At 39.6% G+C, this 20,376-nt stretch overlaps 2 protein-coding genes across 3 annotated transcripts in view; one reads left to right on the forward strand and one right to left on the reverse strand.

The window, feature by feature from the left end:
• Positions 1-15,368, forward strand: part of cblb (Cbl proto-oncogene B, E3 ubiquitin protein ligase) — a 70,805-nt gene extending 55,437 nt beyond the window's left edge. Inside the window, exons 10-19 of the mRNA XM_081353822.1 lie at positions 1,073-1,264; positions 3,966-4,133; positions 4,215-4,577; positions 6,458-6,543; positions 10,648-10,776; positions 10,855-10,919; positions 11,146-11,250; positions 12,230-12,388; positions 12,493-12,615; positions 13,710-15,368. Coding sequence (XP_081209948.1) covers positions 1,073-1,264; positions 3,966-4,133; positions 4,215-4,577; positions 6,458-6,543; positions 10,648-10,776; positions 10,855-10,919; positions 11,146-11,250; positions 12,230-12,388; positions 12,493-12,615; positions 13,710-13,960 — 1,641 coding nt within the window. The 3' untranslated portion in view covers positions 13,961-15,368. The remainder of the gene's footprint in view (positions 1-1,072; positions 1,265-3,965; positions 4,134-4,214; positions 4,578-6,457; positions 6,544-10,647; positions 10,777-10,854; positions 10,920-11,145; positions 11,251-12,229; positions 12,389-12,492; positions 12,616-13,709) is intronic.
• A 54-nt stretch (positions 15,369-15,422) lies between these two features.
• alcama (activated leukocyte cell adhesion molecule a) overlaps positions 15,423-20,376 on the reverse strand; it is a 74,373-nt gene continuing 69,419 nt past the window's right edge. Inside the window, exons 12-16 of one of the 2 annotated variants that reach the window (XM_081353824.1) lie at positions 19,822-19,951; positions 18,970-18,996; positions 18,572-18,686; positions 18,224-18,347; positions 15,423-16,894 (exon numbers count right to left, since the gene is read on the reverse strand). In XM_081353824.1, the coding sequence (XP_081209950.1) occupies positions 18,257-18,347; positions 18,572-18,686; positions 18,970-18,996; positions 19,822-19,951 (363 nt within the window). In that variant the 3' untranslated portion in view covers positions 15,423-16,894; positions 18,224-18,256. The remainder of the gene's footprint in view (positions 16,895-18,223; positions 18,348-18,571; positions 18,687-18,969; positions 18,997-19,821; positions 19,952-20,376) is intronic. The other variant, XM_081353823.1, reaches the window with a different exon arrangement.

Here is a 20,376-nt window from a genome sequence, read left to right on the forward strand (position 1 = left end):
TGTGAAGAAGGATGTCATCTTTCCTTCAGGTCAGAATTGTTGTCACTGAACACACATTGTCACAACACATCTAAAATGACATCCAAAAGGCCTCAGCTGTGGTCCATCATGAGTCCATTCTTAGACAACAAGAGAGCTTTTTGAATCTCCTCTGCCGTTGTTCACCCTCTCGTTTTTTAAAACGGCAAGGATGGCTTCCCTTTAACCTGCCTATAAAAGGGACCTGACTGTTAAATAAACCAATGAACCGGTTAAGAGTCTAGAGAAGTGTCATCTCATCTCCTACCTGGCAGAGAGATTAATATTCATTGCTATTTTTCTGGTAAGTTTACGAACACACATCAGTGAAGCCTTGAAGGTGACTATCACTTAGAAATCTCACTCTTTTTTTTCATTTTAATGGCCTTGTTTTATGCCGAGTCAGTTGGGGTGTGTTTCTCTCTCTCCGTTAAAGGGCTCTAATTAGGATTAGGTTTCAAACGACGCTTTGATGTCTTTCTGCGCGACCCCTCAACCAGATGGCAGCCATGATCATCTTTTGTTCTTGTAAATATCGACACACTTTGATTCTCAGAGTTTAATGGAGGAAATGAAAGATGATTGTTGTTCATTTTGCCATGTGTAAGCCGTCTCCAGGCCGTACGGAGGCGTGCGACGTGGCGGAGTGGCCTGCGTGTGGGTCTGTCTTGCTTTTGCTGTTTCTTAAATCGAAAAAGAGGAAATCGGTACCAGGCCTGAGGGGGTAGCATGTGCATTCCAGCTGTTTGTAATCAAACATGACTCTTCAGATCCTGCCAGTAAAGAGTTTCCTCATGGCCAAGGCATATTTCCACAACAGTGTGTCAGTGTTTACAGCGCTATACAAATAATCAGACCAGAACCGTTGAGGTTGATATCAGCGAAGGTACTACCACCATGCGTGTGCTCATGTCTGTTTTGAGTAAGAGGCGGTTTTCTGGACTTCCACAAGTGTTGGAGCCTTTGTGTGTGTGTATGTTTGAGAGTGCACGTTACAAATGTGTGCGCTAATGTTTTAAAGTTCACTCAGTGTGTCCTCGACTCTTTTCTGCAGGATTCCGACGGTCAGGGTTGTCCGTTCTGTCGCTGCGAGATCAAAGGGACTGAGCCCATCATTGTGGATCCGTTTGACCCACGCAATGAAGGAGCCAAGTGCTTCTTCCTGGACCACTTCAACTCCCCTATGCTGGACATGGATGACGATGATGACAGAGAGGAATCATTGGTCATAGACCACATCAGGAAGGTACAACATCTATAAGATTCCCAACATGATATCGAAATTGATCCTAATTACTTAGACTAATGTTCACTATCTGCTGACTATCTATCTATCTATCTATCTATCTATCTATCTATCTATCTATCTATCTATCTATCTATCTATCTATCTATCTATCTATCTATCTATCTATCTATCTATCTATCTATCTATCTATCTATCTATCTATCTATCTATCTATCTACTAAGAACAGTAGTCTAAGTAATTAGGATTACTTACTTTATATATTTATATTTATTTTTTTAAAGTGGTCTCTTAATACTTTTTTCACGATTCATTGATGAGTAAAACGTTAACAGCATTTATTCATAAAAACAGCATTTATTCAAAATAAAAACATTTCTAACAATATAAATCGTTACCATCACCTTTTATCAATTTAACGCATCCTTGTTGAATTAAAGTACTAATTTCTTAAAAAAAAAATAGTTATTGTTCCCAAACTTTTGAACGGTAGTGTATATTGTTACAAAAGATTTCTATTCTAAATAAATACAGTTCTTTTTAACTTTTTATTCATTAAATAATCCTGAAAAAAGTATCTCAGGTTATAAAAAAATATTAAGCAGCACAACTGTTTCCAACATTGATCATAAATCAGCATATTAGAATGATTTCTGAAGGATCATAAGACACCAAAGACTGGAGTACTTGCTGATGAAAATTCAGCTTTGCATCACAAAAATAAATTACATTTTAAAGTATATTAAAAAAGAGAACCATTATTTTAAATTGTAATAATATTTCATAATATTACTGTTTTTTTTTTGTTTTTTGTTTTTTTTAACGGCAGGCTTGATGAGCATAAGAGACTTCTTTCAAAAACATTAAAATAGTAATGTTTCCAAACTTTTGACTGGTACTATATATATATATATATATATAAAATGTAATTCATTCCTGTGATAGCAAAGTTTAATTTTCCATAGCCATTACTCCAGTCTTCAGAGTCACATGATCCTTCAGAAATCATTCTAATATGCTGATATGGTGCTCAAGAAACATTTCATAATGTTGAAAACAGTTGTGCTGCTTAATATATTTGTGGAAACCGTGATAGATTTTATTTCAGGACTTTTTGGTGTATATAAAGTATAGAAAACAGCATATGTTTTTATAACATTACTTACTGTATTAGAAATATGAATTAATATGAATTATTTACGCTTAATATTTTTTCATGATCTTATTGTGAACAATTCATCAGGGCATGTTATTAAAAAGATTAAAAAATAATAATCTTGACCACGTAATATTTTATCTAAATTTATCAACTTTCATGTCACCAAGCCCTTTTATTTTTCAATCCTTCCCATCCATTCTGCTGTGTAATGCCTACTTTTTATGACTAGTCAATTCCTGATGGATAAAATCAAATCCAGACCTACTTAATGTTTTTTTTTTCACTCTGGAATACGTGTCTAATGCATTTCATGTTGACTTAAAGCCAGATCACTGTCTGGTATCACAGGTTTACAAGTATTTAGAAGTTTGTTTCTGCCTAAACCTGCTCAGTAGATAAGACTTCATTCATCACTGTTGTCATTCCACGACCAATCTTCTTTTTTTCCCCAAGTAGTTTTAATCTCATTCTTTACTGGACTTCAAAGAGACCTATATCTTGCTTTTATATAGGTGCAATAGCCTCCTGCTCTTCACCAGCATAAATGTCAGTCTCTTTTATTAGAAAAAGAAACCTGTTGGAACCTGCCTCACGAGGACACAACCTCCGCAGCTCTACTGAGTAGATTCATTAAATGGTAGAGCTTGGAGAGAAATAGAGGGCACCTTCTGGCAGGAATGTTTTTAAATAGAAATGCGGGATATTAGTTTTTTTTTCTCTCCCTATAATGCCCTTGCAAGAGAACTTGTAGAGGATATTGGCTTCCTATTGAGTGAGAGCTTGTTTGTACAAAGAGTAGCGCACAAAGGGCATTTTATTCACCTTTTGATTTCCTGTAACGTTTTTTAGCAAATTTAATTAGCAGCGCTTCCCCCCCCTTATAAATTTTTTGGTGCACCACGAACAAAAGCTGTCCAGCTGCAATTGCTCAGTTCATGGATATGCTAATGAGACTATTAGTTGATTAGGAAGTTGAATACCCTAACCTGCCCGAAGCAATTTATGGAGGTAATAGGCCATTAGGATAGCTTTCTACGCAATCATGATGATGAATAATGAGTTTGTCATTTTTCTTCTCTTTGTACTGCTGTCGTGTTCGTTGCAAACATTTTATCTCAATCAAGACCCAAGATCCATGCGACATCGAGTGTTTCTGTATTTAACTTTAAAAAAAAAAAAAAAGAAGAAGAAGAAGAAGAAGAAGAAAAAAAAAAGTGCTGCTTGATTGTGTAAAACTCGCTATCATGATTATTATGTGTTGTGGATGATTGCTGCTGTATGTGGTCGCCATGGTGCTCTAAATGTTTTTACATTTATGTAATGACAGCAGAAGTACCAGAAATATCTTCAGAAATGTTGTGAACGCTGTTAAAGACTGTTATTCTAGGGGATTTTTTCAGTCATTTCATTCATGCTTACAAAGTAAAAGCAAAGTGCATGATGAATTATGCTGCAAATTGTAAACTTTTTTGCAATTATTGTCTTTGCAAACACTACTAAATATGTCATAAATCACCATCATTGCTTCTTTCTTTGCGTAGTCGATGGATATCCAGAACTCGCCGATAATGTCTCCGAACTCATCCCCTGTGTGTGAACGCCGGAAACCCGCTCCAGATCACATGGGCCCACACTTGAACATTCCACCCGTACCGCCCCGCCTTGATCTCATCCGTTCTCCCGCTCCCAGCCCCACAGGCTCTCCCAAGGTATCTTACTGATCATGATAAATATTTTAATTCTCAATTTAATTTTCTGTTTTTTTAATATTTCTCTTTTCTCTTTTTCAGTCATCTCCGGGTATGTCCAGAAAACAGGACAAGCCCCTCCCTGCCCCTCCACCCCCACAGAGAGACCCCCCTCCTCCTCCTCCACCAGAACGCCCACCTCACATTCCTCAAGAGGGCCGGGCCGCCTGGCTCATCACCCCTTCGTCTGGCCTTCCCAGGGACCCTAGAGCGCCCCTGGAGGCCTGGAGTCCTAAAGACAGCACTGCTCTGTCAGACTGCAAGACTTCTGCTGCAGACCGCTCCCCCAAACTCGCCCACGCCGCCCCTGCGCACATCAACGGGAGACCCCTCAGCTGCTCCGGTGCCGACTTGGGGTTGAACCGGATCGGCCACAGATTGAATGCGCAGTCAGAGTGTAGTAAGGTTAGGAACGCACACACATTCCTTCACGTTCACACGCGCTCTTTTTGGAGAGCGACACTTAATATTAGGGTTGGAATGTCCTTCTTTGATAAGCAGAGTCAAGAACATGAGATAAGAGCAGAAAAATGACTGGACATTGTGTTTTGAAATCACCTAGAACCCTCTGTACTCATTCACAAGCCCTTACATGCCTATTTTAAGCCATAAATATTCACTTTTTTTGCTCATAGCTGTTACTAAGCAACAGTGGCGATATTCGCAGTAAAGCAGGGCTGTGAAATTCGGCTGTGTGTAGTGCTTGTCTTTGGCCCTGGCATTAAAAAAGGAGGTATTTAAAACGCATTCGGCACCTATCATTATTACAACAGTTGCCCTCCCACCCTGACATGTGTTTTTATATATATCTGGGTTAATGCTCCAGTATTCAAAATACTCACACAGATTCGTGGCTCGCAGGGAGTTTTATAGATTATGCATTAAGTAAGCATGTTTTGCACAAGGGGATTGGAGAGAGTTACATATTTTGCTGCAAAGCTGCTGAGGGTGTCTCATTAAAGCCCTTTTGGAAACTAAGAACTTATCTGAAATGTTCTTGGTTGAATGAAGTGCATGTGGATTTTTATTTTTATTTTTTTGTTCTACTAAGGTTTGCAGCATGCAATTATATGTAACCACCAATGGACTGTAAAACTCTCTCTCTCTCTCTCTCTCTCTCTCTCTCTCTCTCTCTCTCTCTCTCTCTCTCTCTCTCTCTCTCTCTCTCTCTCTCTCTCTCTCTCTCTCTCTCTCTCTCTCTCTCTCTCTCTCTCTCTCTCTCCCTCCCTTCGTCCCTGATTGGCATGTCAGTGTATGGATTCATTTAGTGTCCTAGTGTGGGCACAGAGAGTTTGGCCCCTGTTCTCCCGGCACAAACCCACACAGCACTGTCCTCAGGCCACAGCTAGTGTACAGCATCACACGCTACTCTTGATCTCTGAAATAAACCGGCTCAGACATCTGAGGCTTCTAGAGCTCCATGATGAGGGTCCTGAAGATCCTTCTAGTCTGTTCAATTGACACATTAACAGGATGATCTGTGTGAAAATACTTTTAATGTTCTTTCTTTCACCATCTCTCTCTCTCTCTCTCTCTCTCTCTCTCTCTCTCTCTCTCTCTCTCTCTCTCTCTCTCTCTCTCTCTCTCTCTCTCTCTCTCTCTCTCTCTCTCTCTCTCTCTCTCTCTCTCTCTCTCTCTCAATCCTTTCTATCTATAATCCATCCATCCATCCATCTAGCTGGTCATCAGTCATTTCCATCCATCCATCCATCTTTCTAACTATTCATCTGTACTTTCCATCTATCTTTCCATCCATCCATCCATCCATCCATCCGTCCATCCATCCGTCCATCTGTTCATCAGTCCCATCCATCCATCCATCCATCCATCCATCCATCCATCCATCCATCCATCCATCCATCCATCCATCCATCCATCCATCCATCCATCCATCCATCCATCCATCCATCCATCCATCCATCCATCCATCCATCTGTCTAGCTATTCATCAGTACTTTCCATCTATCTTTCTAACCATCCATCATCCTTCCATCCATTCATCCTTCTGTCTAGCTATTCATCAGTACTTTCCATCCATCCATCCATCCTTCTGTCTTGCTATTCATCAGTACTTTTCATCTATATTTCTAACCATCCATCCATCCTTCCATCCATCCATTCATCCATCCCATGGATACTTGTTAGATTATATGACAAATAATCTGACAACTATCACGGATAAGTCCCATTTGGATATCATCTGTACCTTTATGTCAGGTTAGGATAAATAAATTATTTATCATAAATGGTGTTTTTTAACATTTCATGTTTGTGTTTCTCTGCAGTCTTTCATCAACGGTCTGTTACCTGGTGATGAGTATGATGTCCCTCCTCTGCGTCACTCCCCTCCCCTTTTGGACCACAACCAGAGGTGAGACGCACGCACACACGCACACACACACCGCAGCGCACACACACACGCGCGCACACACACAGACGCGCCACTCCCATCCCTGGAGCCCTGCTGTGGTTCTTGTTCTTTGTGTCAATGTTGATCATAATCACTATAAAGCAGATCAATCTGTTTCTCTTTATTCTGAAGGGAGCCTAATTCCCAATTCACTCATATTGTCTTCATATGATTACAAATTACCTGTTTACCGCTCTTGAGCACTGTTTTTCTGTGGACTTGCTGATCTCATTGTGATGCCAATCCAGAGCATATTTTCCTGCTTTGCTCATTGATCTGCTTTATGATGTTTAATGACTAAATTATTATTTTCCCGCAAGTGTTTTTTTGGTGAAAAGACAAAAAAAAAAATCATGTGGACTTAATGAATGTGTTAATGTGATCCAGGGATTGTGTGCACAGGCTGCATCCTGTATATCTCTAGAGGTCTGTCAGAACAACGCACACACACACACACACACACACACACACACACACACACACACACACACACACACACACACACACACACACACACACAGAGAGCAATGTTTGGACACATGTGCACCAATTATGCAAGAGGACCAGGATCCGGAGAACATGTGCTCTTTAAACAAACATAAAGACACACACACACACACACACACACACACACACACACACACACACACTGCAGTGATGGACTTCCTGTGGGGCTTTTGAGGGAATTAAGCAGAACCAGCCTATGAGAGGTTGCACTCCAAGCAGCAAGCCACATTTCCTCTTCTGTCACAAACACTTATGCTCTTTCTTTCCCTTATATTGTGCTATGGGTGTTGAATTTTTGTTGTTGTTATTATTATTATTATTATTATTATTAGATAGTCAAGAATAGTGGTGAACTTTGTAAACTTTGCCTCTTAGCTTGCACCGTTTGTACTACAGACATTATGCCTTACATTATGCTTCAGAAAAGATGTGCTGTGACTTGATAAGTGATTGGATTTTTACCTGGCTAATGATACCGTTGACTTTTGCATTTAGAAACTGCAAAGCAACATCTAAAAAACACAAATTACACAACCGCATAGTAGCATGTTATAGTAGTGGGAAGTTCGGATAATTTTACTGACTCGGATCTTTGAATCTCGTTCATCAAAATGAACCAATCTTTTTTCGAGTCATTTCGTTCATTTCAGCAAAATGTATTTAAAATGTTACATGTTAATAGCCAAATTCCCCAAACACATCAAATGTTGATCGCATTTAGAATAAGAAAAAATTGCAATGCAAGGAAAAGGCTAAATTATGAGAAACAGACAAGATTAATTCATTTATCTGGGTCTTCAGGCTATGCACTCTGATAGTTTACCTCACCTCCCGATCTAAGCCATTCGTTCATCCTGTGACAATCTTATAAACTAAGCTATACAGTTTATAGTACCGGATACAGAATTGATTAGTTCATCTTTCGAGTCTTCGGGTTAGAGTCGTTCGGTTTTATGTCACGTAACTGCATGTTTTTATAAGGCTATACTGTATATATCTTTTTCAAAGTGATTTTCCCCATCATAGATACAATTTAAAGCATTACCATCTCTTTAGTACCATATTCATATGGAAAAGAACCATCATGACAGAAATTTCATAAACATTTATAAATTGAAAGAAATAAAAAAAACTATAATTTGAGACCAAAAACGCAGCATGTAACTTAAAAAAAAATTTACTATGCGCTGGTTTATAATAAAGATTGGGAATTATTAACTCATTTATGTGTCCAGCGCTGTCACATCACGACACGTGACAAAAGAACGAAAGACTCAGACCCGAAGATTCGAGAGGTGAACTAATCATTTCTCTTTCCGGTACTGACAGCATAGCCTCTTTGGGACTGACAAGAAGAATGAAAGACTCGGACCGGAACCCGAAGACTTGAAAGATGAACTAATCATTTCTGTTTCCAGTACAGAGAACCTATAGGATGTTCCGCATGCGCGGTCAACACAAAATGAACGAATCACTCTCTGAGACAACTCGGTAGTCCAGAGTCATATTAAAGATTCGTTCATGACCGACCCATCACTAGCATGTTAAAAACTGCTCAGAACACCTTAGCAACTCCAGTACATGTTGCTAAGGTGTTATTTTAGATGTTGCTTTGCAGTTTCTCAATGCAAAAGTACAAAAAAAAAACTATTACTAATGTGTTCTATATACTGTCAATATGTTGTGGAATAACAATATGTAAACAGTAGATAGTGTTCTAAAACACTGAACGCGTTGCAACATACTAAAAACTACTCAGTACATTGTTATTGCTTAGTTGTTCTGCTTATTGTTGATGCGTTGCTATAAAGTTGGTAAGGAGTGGTTTTCAGTATGTAAGTATACAGTAATTATACAGATAGTGTTCTAGAAACAAAATAAACACCTTAGCAGACCACTTACACATTGTTTTGCTGTTTCCGAATTTTGCAATAGTTGATAAAATGTTCTTTAAAAACACTGCATAGAAATGCCCTGACTATAACACCCATAGCACCCTAGCATTAGTCATTGGTTTGGTTGTCAATGTTAATGGCTTCATTCATGCTACACTGTTCTGCTCCTCTCAGCAGTTCCTGCTACAAGAAAAACTGTGTTTCTGTCACCGCTTTGACAAATGAAACCGAGTGGTTCTGGAAACCACAATGGCTGTTGTTTAGAGCCCTGAAGAATAGTGTTGTGTGTCTATGTGGTGTATCTGTCCATAGAGCTGCGTCAGTAGTGTTTATAGAGGCTAAGATTACTGTATTGTGTGTGTGTATATATATATTCTCAACAATAGGAGAATATATATACAAGCGGAGAATATATATATATATATATTTTTTTTTCTCTGCTGGCTCCGGGCACACTGGATTCTTTGTGATGGGCATCACACACATCAACATACGTTTACTTTACAGAAACACAAACACACAACTTGGAATGGTTGAGAGCACTTTCCACCTCCTCAAAGAGAGCAAAACTTGTGAACCTGTCATCTCCCTCTCACTCTCATAGGTGTTTTTACACTGCTATGGTTGGCTTCTGTTAAATACTTGGCAAATGTACATCCATAAACACTCTCGTGATGTCTTGGAAAGAAGGAACACTTCGAAACACTTGAAAAAGATCTTTTAATGATCGCTTCATCATCACAGGGAGATGAAGTGCCTAAAGTGCCCTCTAATGGTGCATTGCAGTAGCAGTTAAAGTTTGGCTGGAAAACCACTCATCGTTTCTCAGCAAGAGCTAGTAAACCTCTCTCCCCCCTCTGTTTAAATATTAGACGTATTTGCCTACTTCAGCTCAGCCTGGGAGTCTTAGTTAGAGCATTACGTGATTAAACTGGCTAATCTCACAGCGCCGACCAGCTCACACACTAAACAGTGCTTGTTTCAATGAGTCAGCATGAAGGCAGAGAACATCATCCAAATCTCCCGTCAAAGAGCCTTTTTCCACGAGGGCTGTGGCATCACTTAAAATGCTGTCATCTGTAAATATTTACATATTGTTATTCCACACTTTGCTGTAATTTGGGAACACATGAGATGTTTTTCTTTGCATATTTGTTAATGCAGTAATTCATATTTGGAGTTAGGGAGTTGTTCGGCTTTGTATCAAACTTTCCATGGTACATACATGAATCATGTCTCAAATCATGCAGTTTGAGTGAAGGTCTGTTCCCACAAACTTGCATTGAAGGAGGGAATTAGTCCTATATAAAGACCAAAATATCATAGTCTAAAAACACTCTAGCAACCACAAAGCAACATGCTCAAAACTGCTTTGCTATGATGTGGCTTAAGTTCGGAGTATTTTAATACGTTAAAGAGTGTGGGATCTTTTTACACCTAGCAACCATCTAGAGCTCCATATCAACCATTTTGAATGCCCAAGCCACTCACAAGTTCCCTAACATTGTGGCAACTACTTTTGCAATGCATTAGATGAACACGTAAAAATCATGTGTGAAAAACAATCTATCTGTGTGCCTGAAGCATCGTGGGATTGCGTGGTTCTTACTTGGTGTCATTTGTGCCTGTACATGTTGTGTAATAAGTTTTGTGTGATCTACAGACACACCAACCCCTTCACAAGCCACCGGAGTCTGACGGAGAGAGTGGAGGACGAGTATCAGATTCCATCATCGCATCCCGTCTGCATCACACAGCCACCCGTCTGCATCCCCTTCCGCATCCCCAACAGGTAAACACGCACACGATAGTGAAACAATGACTGTTTTAACGTCCCGTCCGCATTTTAATGTGTTTTCTTTTCATAAAGGGCTTTAGAAAACGGCTTGTCGGATCTCTCCACAGAATCAAAGAAACATAAACCTCCAGAGCATGGTGAGAGAACACACACATATACAGAAAATACACACACACACACAGTCTCTCATTTGTCATCTTCATTTTCTGCATGACCATCTTTTAGTGTGATTGTGGGAGTTTGTAGCAACATTTTTAATGTGGCGGCCAGTGGTTGTTGAAGCCAGAGTTGGCTGACATGGCTAACTCACTGTGAGGTTGAGGCCATTTTTAGGTCAGTATAACTCTGTGTTGTGTTCCTCAGGTGGGTTTGACTCTGGTTCATTGATTTCGGGTGTGGCTCACACCACACAGTGCCCCCTCCACAACAGGACGCCCTCAGACTACGACATTCTACTGCCCCCTCAAGGTAGCCGTTGGCACAGCGCCTCAATCTGATTGGTTGCCTGATTAGCAGACCGTTCAGTGGTGTTCATTTGTTGGTTTCTGCTTTTACTATTGCACTAGGTTAGAGCCGCGAACACCAATGCAGTCCTTATTCATTATCGAGTCACTAAATCTGATTATTAGCTTATATTATATGAGCTGTTTGATATAGTTGAGGTGTCTTTTGTGTGGTGCTTCTATTCAGACGCTTTTTTTACATTCATTCACCTTCACTTCCATACATTTTTGACGTTAATATAATTTTATTATGATTTTAGCTTGTTTGTTTTTATATAGACAGATTCATGAAGACATCAATTTGCCTTTGTTTAATTCATAGTCATACTACTGTCATAAACTTACGGTGATACAATTGCTTAGTAACTAAAATCCATTCTTTTGGCCATATGATTAAAACCATAATGCAGTTTCCCCAAATAAAGACTTGTTTCTCAAAAATATAAACTCTATTTCTGTTTCAAGTAAGGTAAAGGGTTGGTAATTATCCATGTCTACGATTATTTGATAAAAAATACAATTATACTTTTTCTTTTTTTAATACATTTTAAAATGTAATTTATTCCTGTGTTAGCAAAGCTGAATTTTCAGCATCATTACTCCAATCTTCAGTGTCATTTGATCCTTCAGAAATCCTTATAATATGCTGATATTGTTTTTAAGAAACAATATTTTTCAGGATTCTTTGATAAATAGTAAGTTCAAAAAACATTTGAAGTAGAAATCTTTTGCATCAATGTAAACTTATTTACTAAATAATCTTAGTTAATTTAATGCATCCTTGCTGAATAAAATTATGTATTTTTTCAAAACAAACAACAAAAATTCACAACGCGTTCAATTCGTGCCTGAATGATATTTTAGCTCCATCTGTTGGTGAGAAGAGGAACTGCTGAGGCATGTAGAATGACTCAACAACTCTATCTTTCTCTCTGTTCTCCCAGCGTCTCCAATGGAAGACCCGTTCAACTCTCTTCCTCCGTCCCAGCCTCCTCCTCCTCCTCCCCCCGTCAGGAACAGTTTCACAGAACCCTCGTCCTCCTCACCCTACCCCAGACCTGCCCGCCCCTCGTCTGGACACGACCACTTCCTGCTCAGCCCAGGTGAGGCCAAATCCCACACATCTGTGACTATTAATGTAGTATAAATGTCAAATACTGCTGTATTTGGGGTTGTATTGGTGTCTAATTATCAGTGTGATTCACAGACACGTTCATAGACACATTGATTAACTCGGCTCCTAATCCCCCCGTGCGGAGACTAACCGGAGACAACATGAAGACGCCGTTCAGGGCTCCTCAAGACTACGATCAACTGCCGCCCACCTCAGGTACTACTCATTGTATAAGGGCTGTTATAAATCAAATAGTTTTGGTCTTGAATGCTGATTGGTCAATACAGAGTTTAAAGGATTAGTTCACTTCAAAATGAAAATTGTTATCATTTACTCACCCTTAAGTTGTTTCAAACCTGTATGAATTTCTTTCTTCTGCTGAACACAAAGGAACATATTTTGAAGAATGTCGGAAACCAAACAGTTGTTGTACCCCATTGACTTCCATAGTATTTGTTTTCCTATTATGGAAGTCAATGGGGTCCATCAACTAAGGATGCATTAAATTAACCAAAAGTGACGATAAAGACGTTTATAATATTACAAAACTTTCTATTTCAAATAAATGTAAAAAAAAAAAAAACTGTATTCATCAAAGAATTCTGGAAAAAAAAAAAAAAAAAAAACATCATGGTTTCTACAAAAAATATTAAGCAGCACAACTGTTTTCAACATTGATAATAAAAACAAATGTTTCTTGAGCAGCTAATCAGCATATTAGTATGATTTCTGAAGGATCATGTGACACTGGAGGAATGACTCCAGCTTTGCCATCACAGGCAAATAAATACATAAATTATATAAAATAAATGCGTAAAAAATAAAAAGGCATACAAAATACAATATTTATAGTAATATTTCACATCATTACTGTTTTTACTGTATTTTTGGTCAAATAAATGCGACCTTGGTGAGCATATGAGACTTATTTGAAAAAAATGAATAAAAAAATCATTTTATGATGTATTGTTATTATATTCACAATAAATGTCAACCTTTCATACACTGTAGTTTAATATTATGAGCTGACAAAAATGAAACAACATTGCTAACACTTCCAGAATGAGCCAAACATATACCTGTAATTCCTGATAAAACAGCTGTGAGCACAGTGTGTTATTCTGAATACATAATAGCTGTGCAGGTTTATTAAATGAAGCCATTAGCCATGGAGCTGAATGTGCTCAATGAATTATTAATTATTAGCCTGTAATGGGTTTTTAATGTGCTCCTAGTCTTTTTAGCCGGCCTGCTACCATCCACTCTCAATGGCCCATTTTGACTAAACGCTCTTTGTTTCCTGTTTACAGTGGCCGTAGATTGCTTCAGGGCACCTGAGAGACCTCCTAAACCACTTCCCAGGATCATCCCGCCAGACATCCACAGAAGACCGCAAGAATCGTCCCGGGAGAATGTAGACGCCAAGATCGCCAAGCTGATGGGCGAGGGCTACTCATTCGAAGATGTGAAACGAGCGCTGATGATCGCGCAAAACAAAGTGGACGTGGCACGGAACATTTTGCGAGAGTTCGCGCTAGTCGCCCCCAGGCAGGGCCTGTAACCCACGCCGATACGATTTCAAACTACCACTGACTTTTGAGTGTACAAACCGCGGGCTGACTTCCGCTTGCTTTCGTTTAGCGCACCCGGCAAACAAGAAGAAATTGTGCTTTTTTCGCCAAAAGGATCGTTGCGTTTGTAACGACAGGATCCTATGAAAAAAAAGCCTTGTGTTTACAGTGACGTGGCTTATCTGCAGTACTCAGGTCATCGTCATTACAGCTCGGGATGTTCAAGAGTGGAACTGAAATCGAATTTGTCATGTTTGGAGGTGTCCATCCACATTTTAGAGTGGGTTTGCCGCATCCTTCAAAGCAGTGACGTTTGTATTTCTCTGGATGGAAATAAGAGCAGCGCTTCTGTTTGTGTTTGCCAGTGTCTGCGGGCTGTTCATTCCTTTCCTGCCACACACACATATACACGCATCCGCCCGCGCGTTCCTGGCCTCTTGGGTATCATGAATTCACAGTAATGGCTCTCGGTGTGACCATGTCTCCTTTATCTCATTATTTCACAGTGAACAAGACAAACCAGATCAGACCGTTTGAGGCAGAAAGAGACGGATTTCGAATATCAGGTTCACGGTTCTCTTTCCGCCAGCTTTTTTAGGTTAGCCGCTTTTTATCAACTCTTAACGGTCGCTTTCGACATCTGAGTGCATTCCAGCGTCAGCAAGCAAGGGCTAATATGGTAGTTTCATTTTCTGTAAATAGAAGGGCCTGTCTACTCGTGAATAAAACAAACCCGAATGTCTGCATCGGTCCCTTATTTTAGATTCAGTGCAGTGCAGGAGGAAGCCACCTCAACCTTTCCCATTCCCTTCTTTCGGTTACCCACAGCTCACTTGCACTGACGCCATATGCAAAAAAAAACCAAGACCTGGACATGCACCGTTTGTATTAGCACCCAGAAAACAAGCCAAAAAACACACAGATTATCACGTACGAGTCATTTTAATGGCGTCAAATTGAATTTGACGTAATAGTGATGCCCGCAAACTGAAGATTTAAAGCGACGACTTGGGAATTCTGGGAATCTTTCCCACTGGCTGTCATTCCTCCCTATCAGGTTTTCTCTTGAACTTGAAACTTCATTTTTGCACTTGTCTCGCTCTCCATCTTACACTTGAAAGTCTGAGAACTGAGTGGACCCTCTAGCGGAAGAGGACACGACCTCCGACAGGTCTGCGGGGGGAACGGTTTCTGTTCATTTCCCCTCTTCTTTTTACGGGAGATTTTAGTTTGTTGGAAAATGCCTTGTGGATCATTTAAAACCAGTGATGTGTGCAATTAATTTATACTTTGTTAAAAGTTTTCTCTGAGATTATTTTCATCTTTCAGTAATGTATGTAACCCGTGATCTGTTCTTGTGGAAAAAAATGTTTTATAAAAGCCAGTATTAACATCTGCTATATGTGATTTTTTTAATCATTGCGCATGAAAAAAAAATCCAGATATTTTCTTCAAAATGTACACTTTTATTGTCAACAAAAGTACAAAAACAAAAGTCAGTATTTACAATACTTTATGGCCTTCTTTTGCGGTTACCCTCTTTGGTTTCACTGCTGACCCGATGGTTCAAAATATGCAAGACGTTTACGCTAAACATGAACATTCAGCACACACGTGTGGAGATGAAACAAAGTGAAAGCTGAGTTTCTTCTAAATATGCGTGACAAAGTGAGATTATAGTTGAACTAAAAATGGTCTTTTAAGTGACTAAGCAGAAGCACAGCTTACCTTGCATTTCTCACACTTTATAAATAGCCAAACACAAGCAAGACATTCAAACATATTTACAGCCTCTTTAGACCATGATGAACAGAACAGTGCTTCAAGCCATCGCTAAAGACAACAGTGTCGGACATCAACCTGACAAAAATCGTAGACACAGAAAACGATGTAAAAAACGAAAAACTTTTTGTAGTCTGAGGGACTATACAGTGAGGCTTCACATTAATAAACTGACTTGAAGTTTGCCTTCCAATACTGACTCTTTCTGTTAAGGCAGAATAAAGGGGCTATTCTTTTATATTTACTTTCTACCAAAAAATAAAGGCTCTGCATGCAAGGTCGCTACCACCCAGTCTGATGCCGAGAGCGGATGTTTGCTTGTTTATTTATACTATATGCGAGTCACGTCAATGTCACTACGTTAAACTCTAGCGAGTACAACTATGACATCATGCAATGCAACCTGAAGGCCACTGGGTGTAGCAGGACATTTCCCTACACTACGCTAATTTTCTAAACCCGTTTTCACTACTTAGCCACTTCAAACTAGACGAAATAACAAGAATGTCACAGGGTAGTGTCGTAAAGAGGTACCAATAAATAAAACATGAACGAACAGAGGTGTAACAGCAGTGAAGTCATCATTCTTCCAGCATCCGGCCGCGATCTTAGGAGTTTTTGATGAGGGACTGTGCAATATCAATATGTAGTCCCACAAGTAGTGTAGTCCTTTTTTTTTTTTTTTTTCTCAATAATCCAAACGCAAAGCAGAGTGAACGTTCTCCCCTGACTTATTTACACAGACCTAAAAAGTGTACAGCGAATTTACATTATTTTTTTTTTTACTATAGGGGGAGCAAAACAGCTGTGCCCACCACATCAGCAATGCGCATGAAACGAGAACATTCACTGGGAACACAAAAAGAAAAAGTCAGAATCGATCAAAAGTAAATGCAGTCCTCAGTGCAGACTAAATTTACAACACAAGGGGATTCTCTTTTACTCTCTTGGATCGTGGTGGGGGATTTTCTTTTTTTTTTGTTAGGAAACCGTTTGTTTAGAGTAGGAAACATTCTGCGACGCATGACGCACACGAGCAGCCTGAAGGAGACGTCGTCGTCCAATCAGATGTCTGGAATTAGATGATTGAAGTGTGTGGTACTGCACATTCAGTGTGACAAGGCCTCTTTCCTGGTTCATACCTGCCATGATACACAAAAACAATGAATGTAATTTCAAGGATGAGAAGAAAAGACTATTAATGTAGCTTGACATTCAAATATTGAGTTGGCATGCTCAATATTGCACTTATTTCAAAGCCAAATACAAGGTTCTTGCCAGCTGGCTGGTTCCTTTATTATTAGCTACTGTAATATTATTTACATCACATTGTAAAAATAGTGGTTTAAAACCTCGCTGATGAAAATGATACACGTGATTCAAGTGAAATACATCCAGGAAAGAAAACATCTGTCATGACTACACATATTTTAACATCTATTGCCAACTATATATGTATTTTATACATTCGACTACTATATGTATTGAATTATTTCTTATATAAATTTGAAATATCATGCAAAAACTAAAAAGTTTTGTGGCCAGTAAAACACATTATTGCCAGTAAGTTTTCTTAAAGGGGGGGTGAAATGCTATTTCATGCATACTGAGTTTTTTACACTGTTAAAGAGTTGGATTCCCATGCTAAACATGGACAAAGTTTCAAAAATTAAATTGTACGTTTGAAGGAGTATTTCTGTTCCAAAAATGCTCCTTCCGGTTTGTCACAAGTTTCGGAAAGTTTTTTTCGAGTATGGGCCGGTGTGACGTCAGATAGGGCGGAATTTCCTTATACGGGTCCTAAGGGCCCTTCTCACGGAAGAGCGCGGGCGCGCGCGCGCAACTGTAGACCAGAGCGAGAGAGAGCGAAAGCAGTTCGCCCATCTAAGCGCTATGCTCGGCTTTAGGGAAGTCAATGTCACCAAAGAAGTGTGTTTTTGGTTGCCAGGGCAAGACAACCCTGCACAGATTCCCAAAGAACCCAGCGTTAAGGAACCCGTGGATGGAGTTTGTTTTTCCAGAGCATCAACGGAGGTTGTGCAAGACTGTTTGTTCCCTGCATTTCGACGATGATTGTTTTATAAACAAAGCCCAGTTCGACGCCGGATTCGCGACGATCGTCTAATGCTTAAGGATTATCCCAACGATAAAGGTTCACGGTCGTGCGTTGGAACCGCAGGCGGTGAGTAAAACTGCTTTTCTGCTTCAAATGTCTGTGTGTTAGCTATTGCCGCACGTAACCACAGCTTTAGCTCCGCTCACACGGCACGCCTCCAGCCGCTCGTTTATTTAATAAATAAATATAATAAAACTAAAGACTTTTTGGAGATTTGAAGGATGCAGTACTACTCTATAGGTACTCAAGATTAACATGAGATTGACTGTTAATCTCCCCCCCCCCCCTTTAATTCATGCACTATTGGCAGGTGTGAATTTTACACCGGGTCCTGAGCTTTGAAAAACCTTCTCACCTTCTTCGTTCCTTTTGACGCCTCTCCCTTCTTTTAGACATCAGCTTTATGATTGTTCTCCTCCAGTTTCTTACTCTCCTCTGAAGTGCCTGCCTCCTTCTCTCCGGTCTTCCAGCTGCCTTGTCTAACAGAACAATTTTACCTTGATTAATCTTTCAGCACATTTCAAACTGAGCTCTAGACCATTTCTGGCTCGTTCACTTCTCTTGTCAATCTCAACAAACCATGCTGATGTTTAACAGCAGGTACTGTGACTTCTACTGCAATCATATGTCCTTCATTTGATATACAGGTTGTAATTTAAACATTGAAGATGACTTGTTTTTGCGATGCAATGTTGCGTCTTACCTTGTTTTCTTGATATAGAGCCAGTAGATGAGTCCCACCAGGGCAGCGGCTAGGAAGAGTCCAACCACAACACCCACTATCACTTTGGCTTGCTCCGTGCCATCTGCATTTTTTTCTAAGGGCAATGGACACATAAACACTTTTATGACTTCCTCTAAAGCATTATGATTCTTTAGGGAAAGGCAATCCTGGGAAATGAAAGAAATGATTGACAGAATCCCGCTACTTGAGAAAAATTGAAGCTGTGAATATTTCAAGATGACATATTTCTGCAGGTATGACAGCTAAAAGAAACGAAGTTTGCAAGATGTCAGGATGCTTGACACCCTCCGACTCATGATCTTAAATTCTAATTCATTTTAAGTGAAATTCAAGGGAATGAAATCAGATCATCTTACCTGGTTTGGGCTTGTCCTCCTCAAATACTGAAATCAGATATAAAATTAAATTAACTTTGGGTGCAATATGAAACCAAACTGGCATTTAAAACAAATTTGGTAGTAAAAAGCCACCACCCAACTGTGGTTTAGATGCAAAACTGATTTAAATCAAGTATTATCCAATCAGATTCTAGTAAGGAAGATGACCACAAGCATGCAATAGCGGTCGGCAAGAGTAAGAGGAGGAGGAGGAGGAAAAAAAAGAGATAGCAGTCCAAGCACCCTGACACAAACAAAATCCGAGCCAAAGCGAGATCCAAGAGAGAAAGAGAGCGTTTCATGCCCCGTGAGTGAACAACAGGACTTGAGAGAGAGCAGCCAGCCCCGTCTTTCCAGTGTTCACACCAGGACACTAATAATAGTGAAATAGTCCACTAAATCACCCTGCATTTGAATGGTGCAACAGGCAAAACGTGTGAAACATGCTAGTTTTCACAGATCTCCTTACATGCACATAAGAGATGTTAGATGTGGCATCTACTTATCAGGGCTGTCAAACTAGTCTATGCCATAAAAAAATAATAAAAAAACATGAACAAAATACATGTCATAAATGCTAAATCTGTCATTAACAGCAAAATAATTTAGTATCTTTAATCTATTTCTGTTGGTCTGTTGGTCTATTGTACTACAATAGAAGTGTGTTTGATCCCAAACCACCATATTAAGTATAGCCTAATGGTTCTTATTAATCTAAATCTATTCTTGACAGCCCTATAATTTGAGCCTTTTTAAAGGGGTCGATTGAGTGGTTAGTAAGCGGTCCTCACAGCGGGAAACCCCTTCAGCGCGCGCAGTAACGTTACTTACGGGAAAACACGCTGATGTCTTTCGTGTCGTATCCGAGGTTATTGGTCACGAGACAGCTGACGGTGAGGTTCTTACTGGGCACTACGGTCAGTTTGAATGTGGCCTTCCCGTTGACATACGACGTTTCATCCTGCAAGACAAACAGAACATTTCTGTTTACGGTACAGTTATTTTTTTTTATAACTATTTATATCAATATTTTATTTTATTATTATTATTAATAATAATAATTATAAGCAAGAGTCAGCAAAAATGGTTAGCAAGGTTAATTTGAAGTTGAATTATGTGGTTGAATTATGTCGGACCTCTGCTTAAGGCGCCATTTAATACACCTCACCACTAGAGGGCGCGGATGATCCTCAGCTTATTTAGTATCATATACTCTGCACCACACCCAAGGCTAATGGAAACTCTCACAGCAAACACAAACACACACACACACACACACACACACACACACACCCCTCAGGGTCTGGAAGCACGAGTGGAGAGTGGGGCTAAAAATCTCACTGTCAGTAATCACACAGCCATTAAATGAGTCTCCATCACAAACAC

Source organism: Scardinius erythrophthalmus (genome assembly GCF_964197995.2).
Source record: "Scardinius erythrophthalmus genome assembly, chromosome: 23".
Classification (NCBI taxonomy): Eukaryota; Metazoa; Chordata; class Actinopteri; order Cypriniformes; family Leuciscidae; genus Scardinius; species Scardinius erythrophthalmus.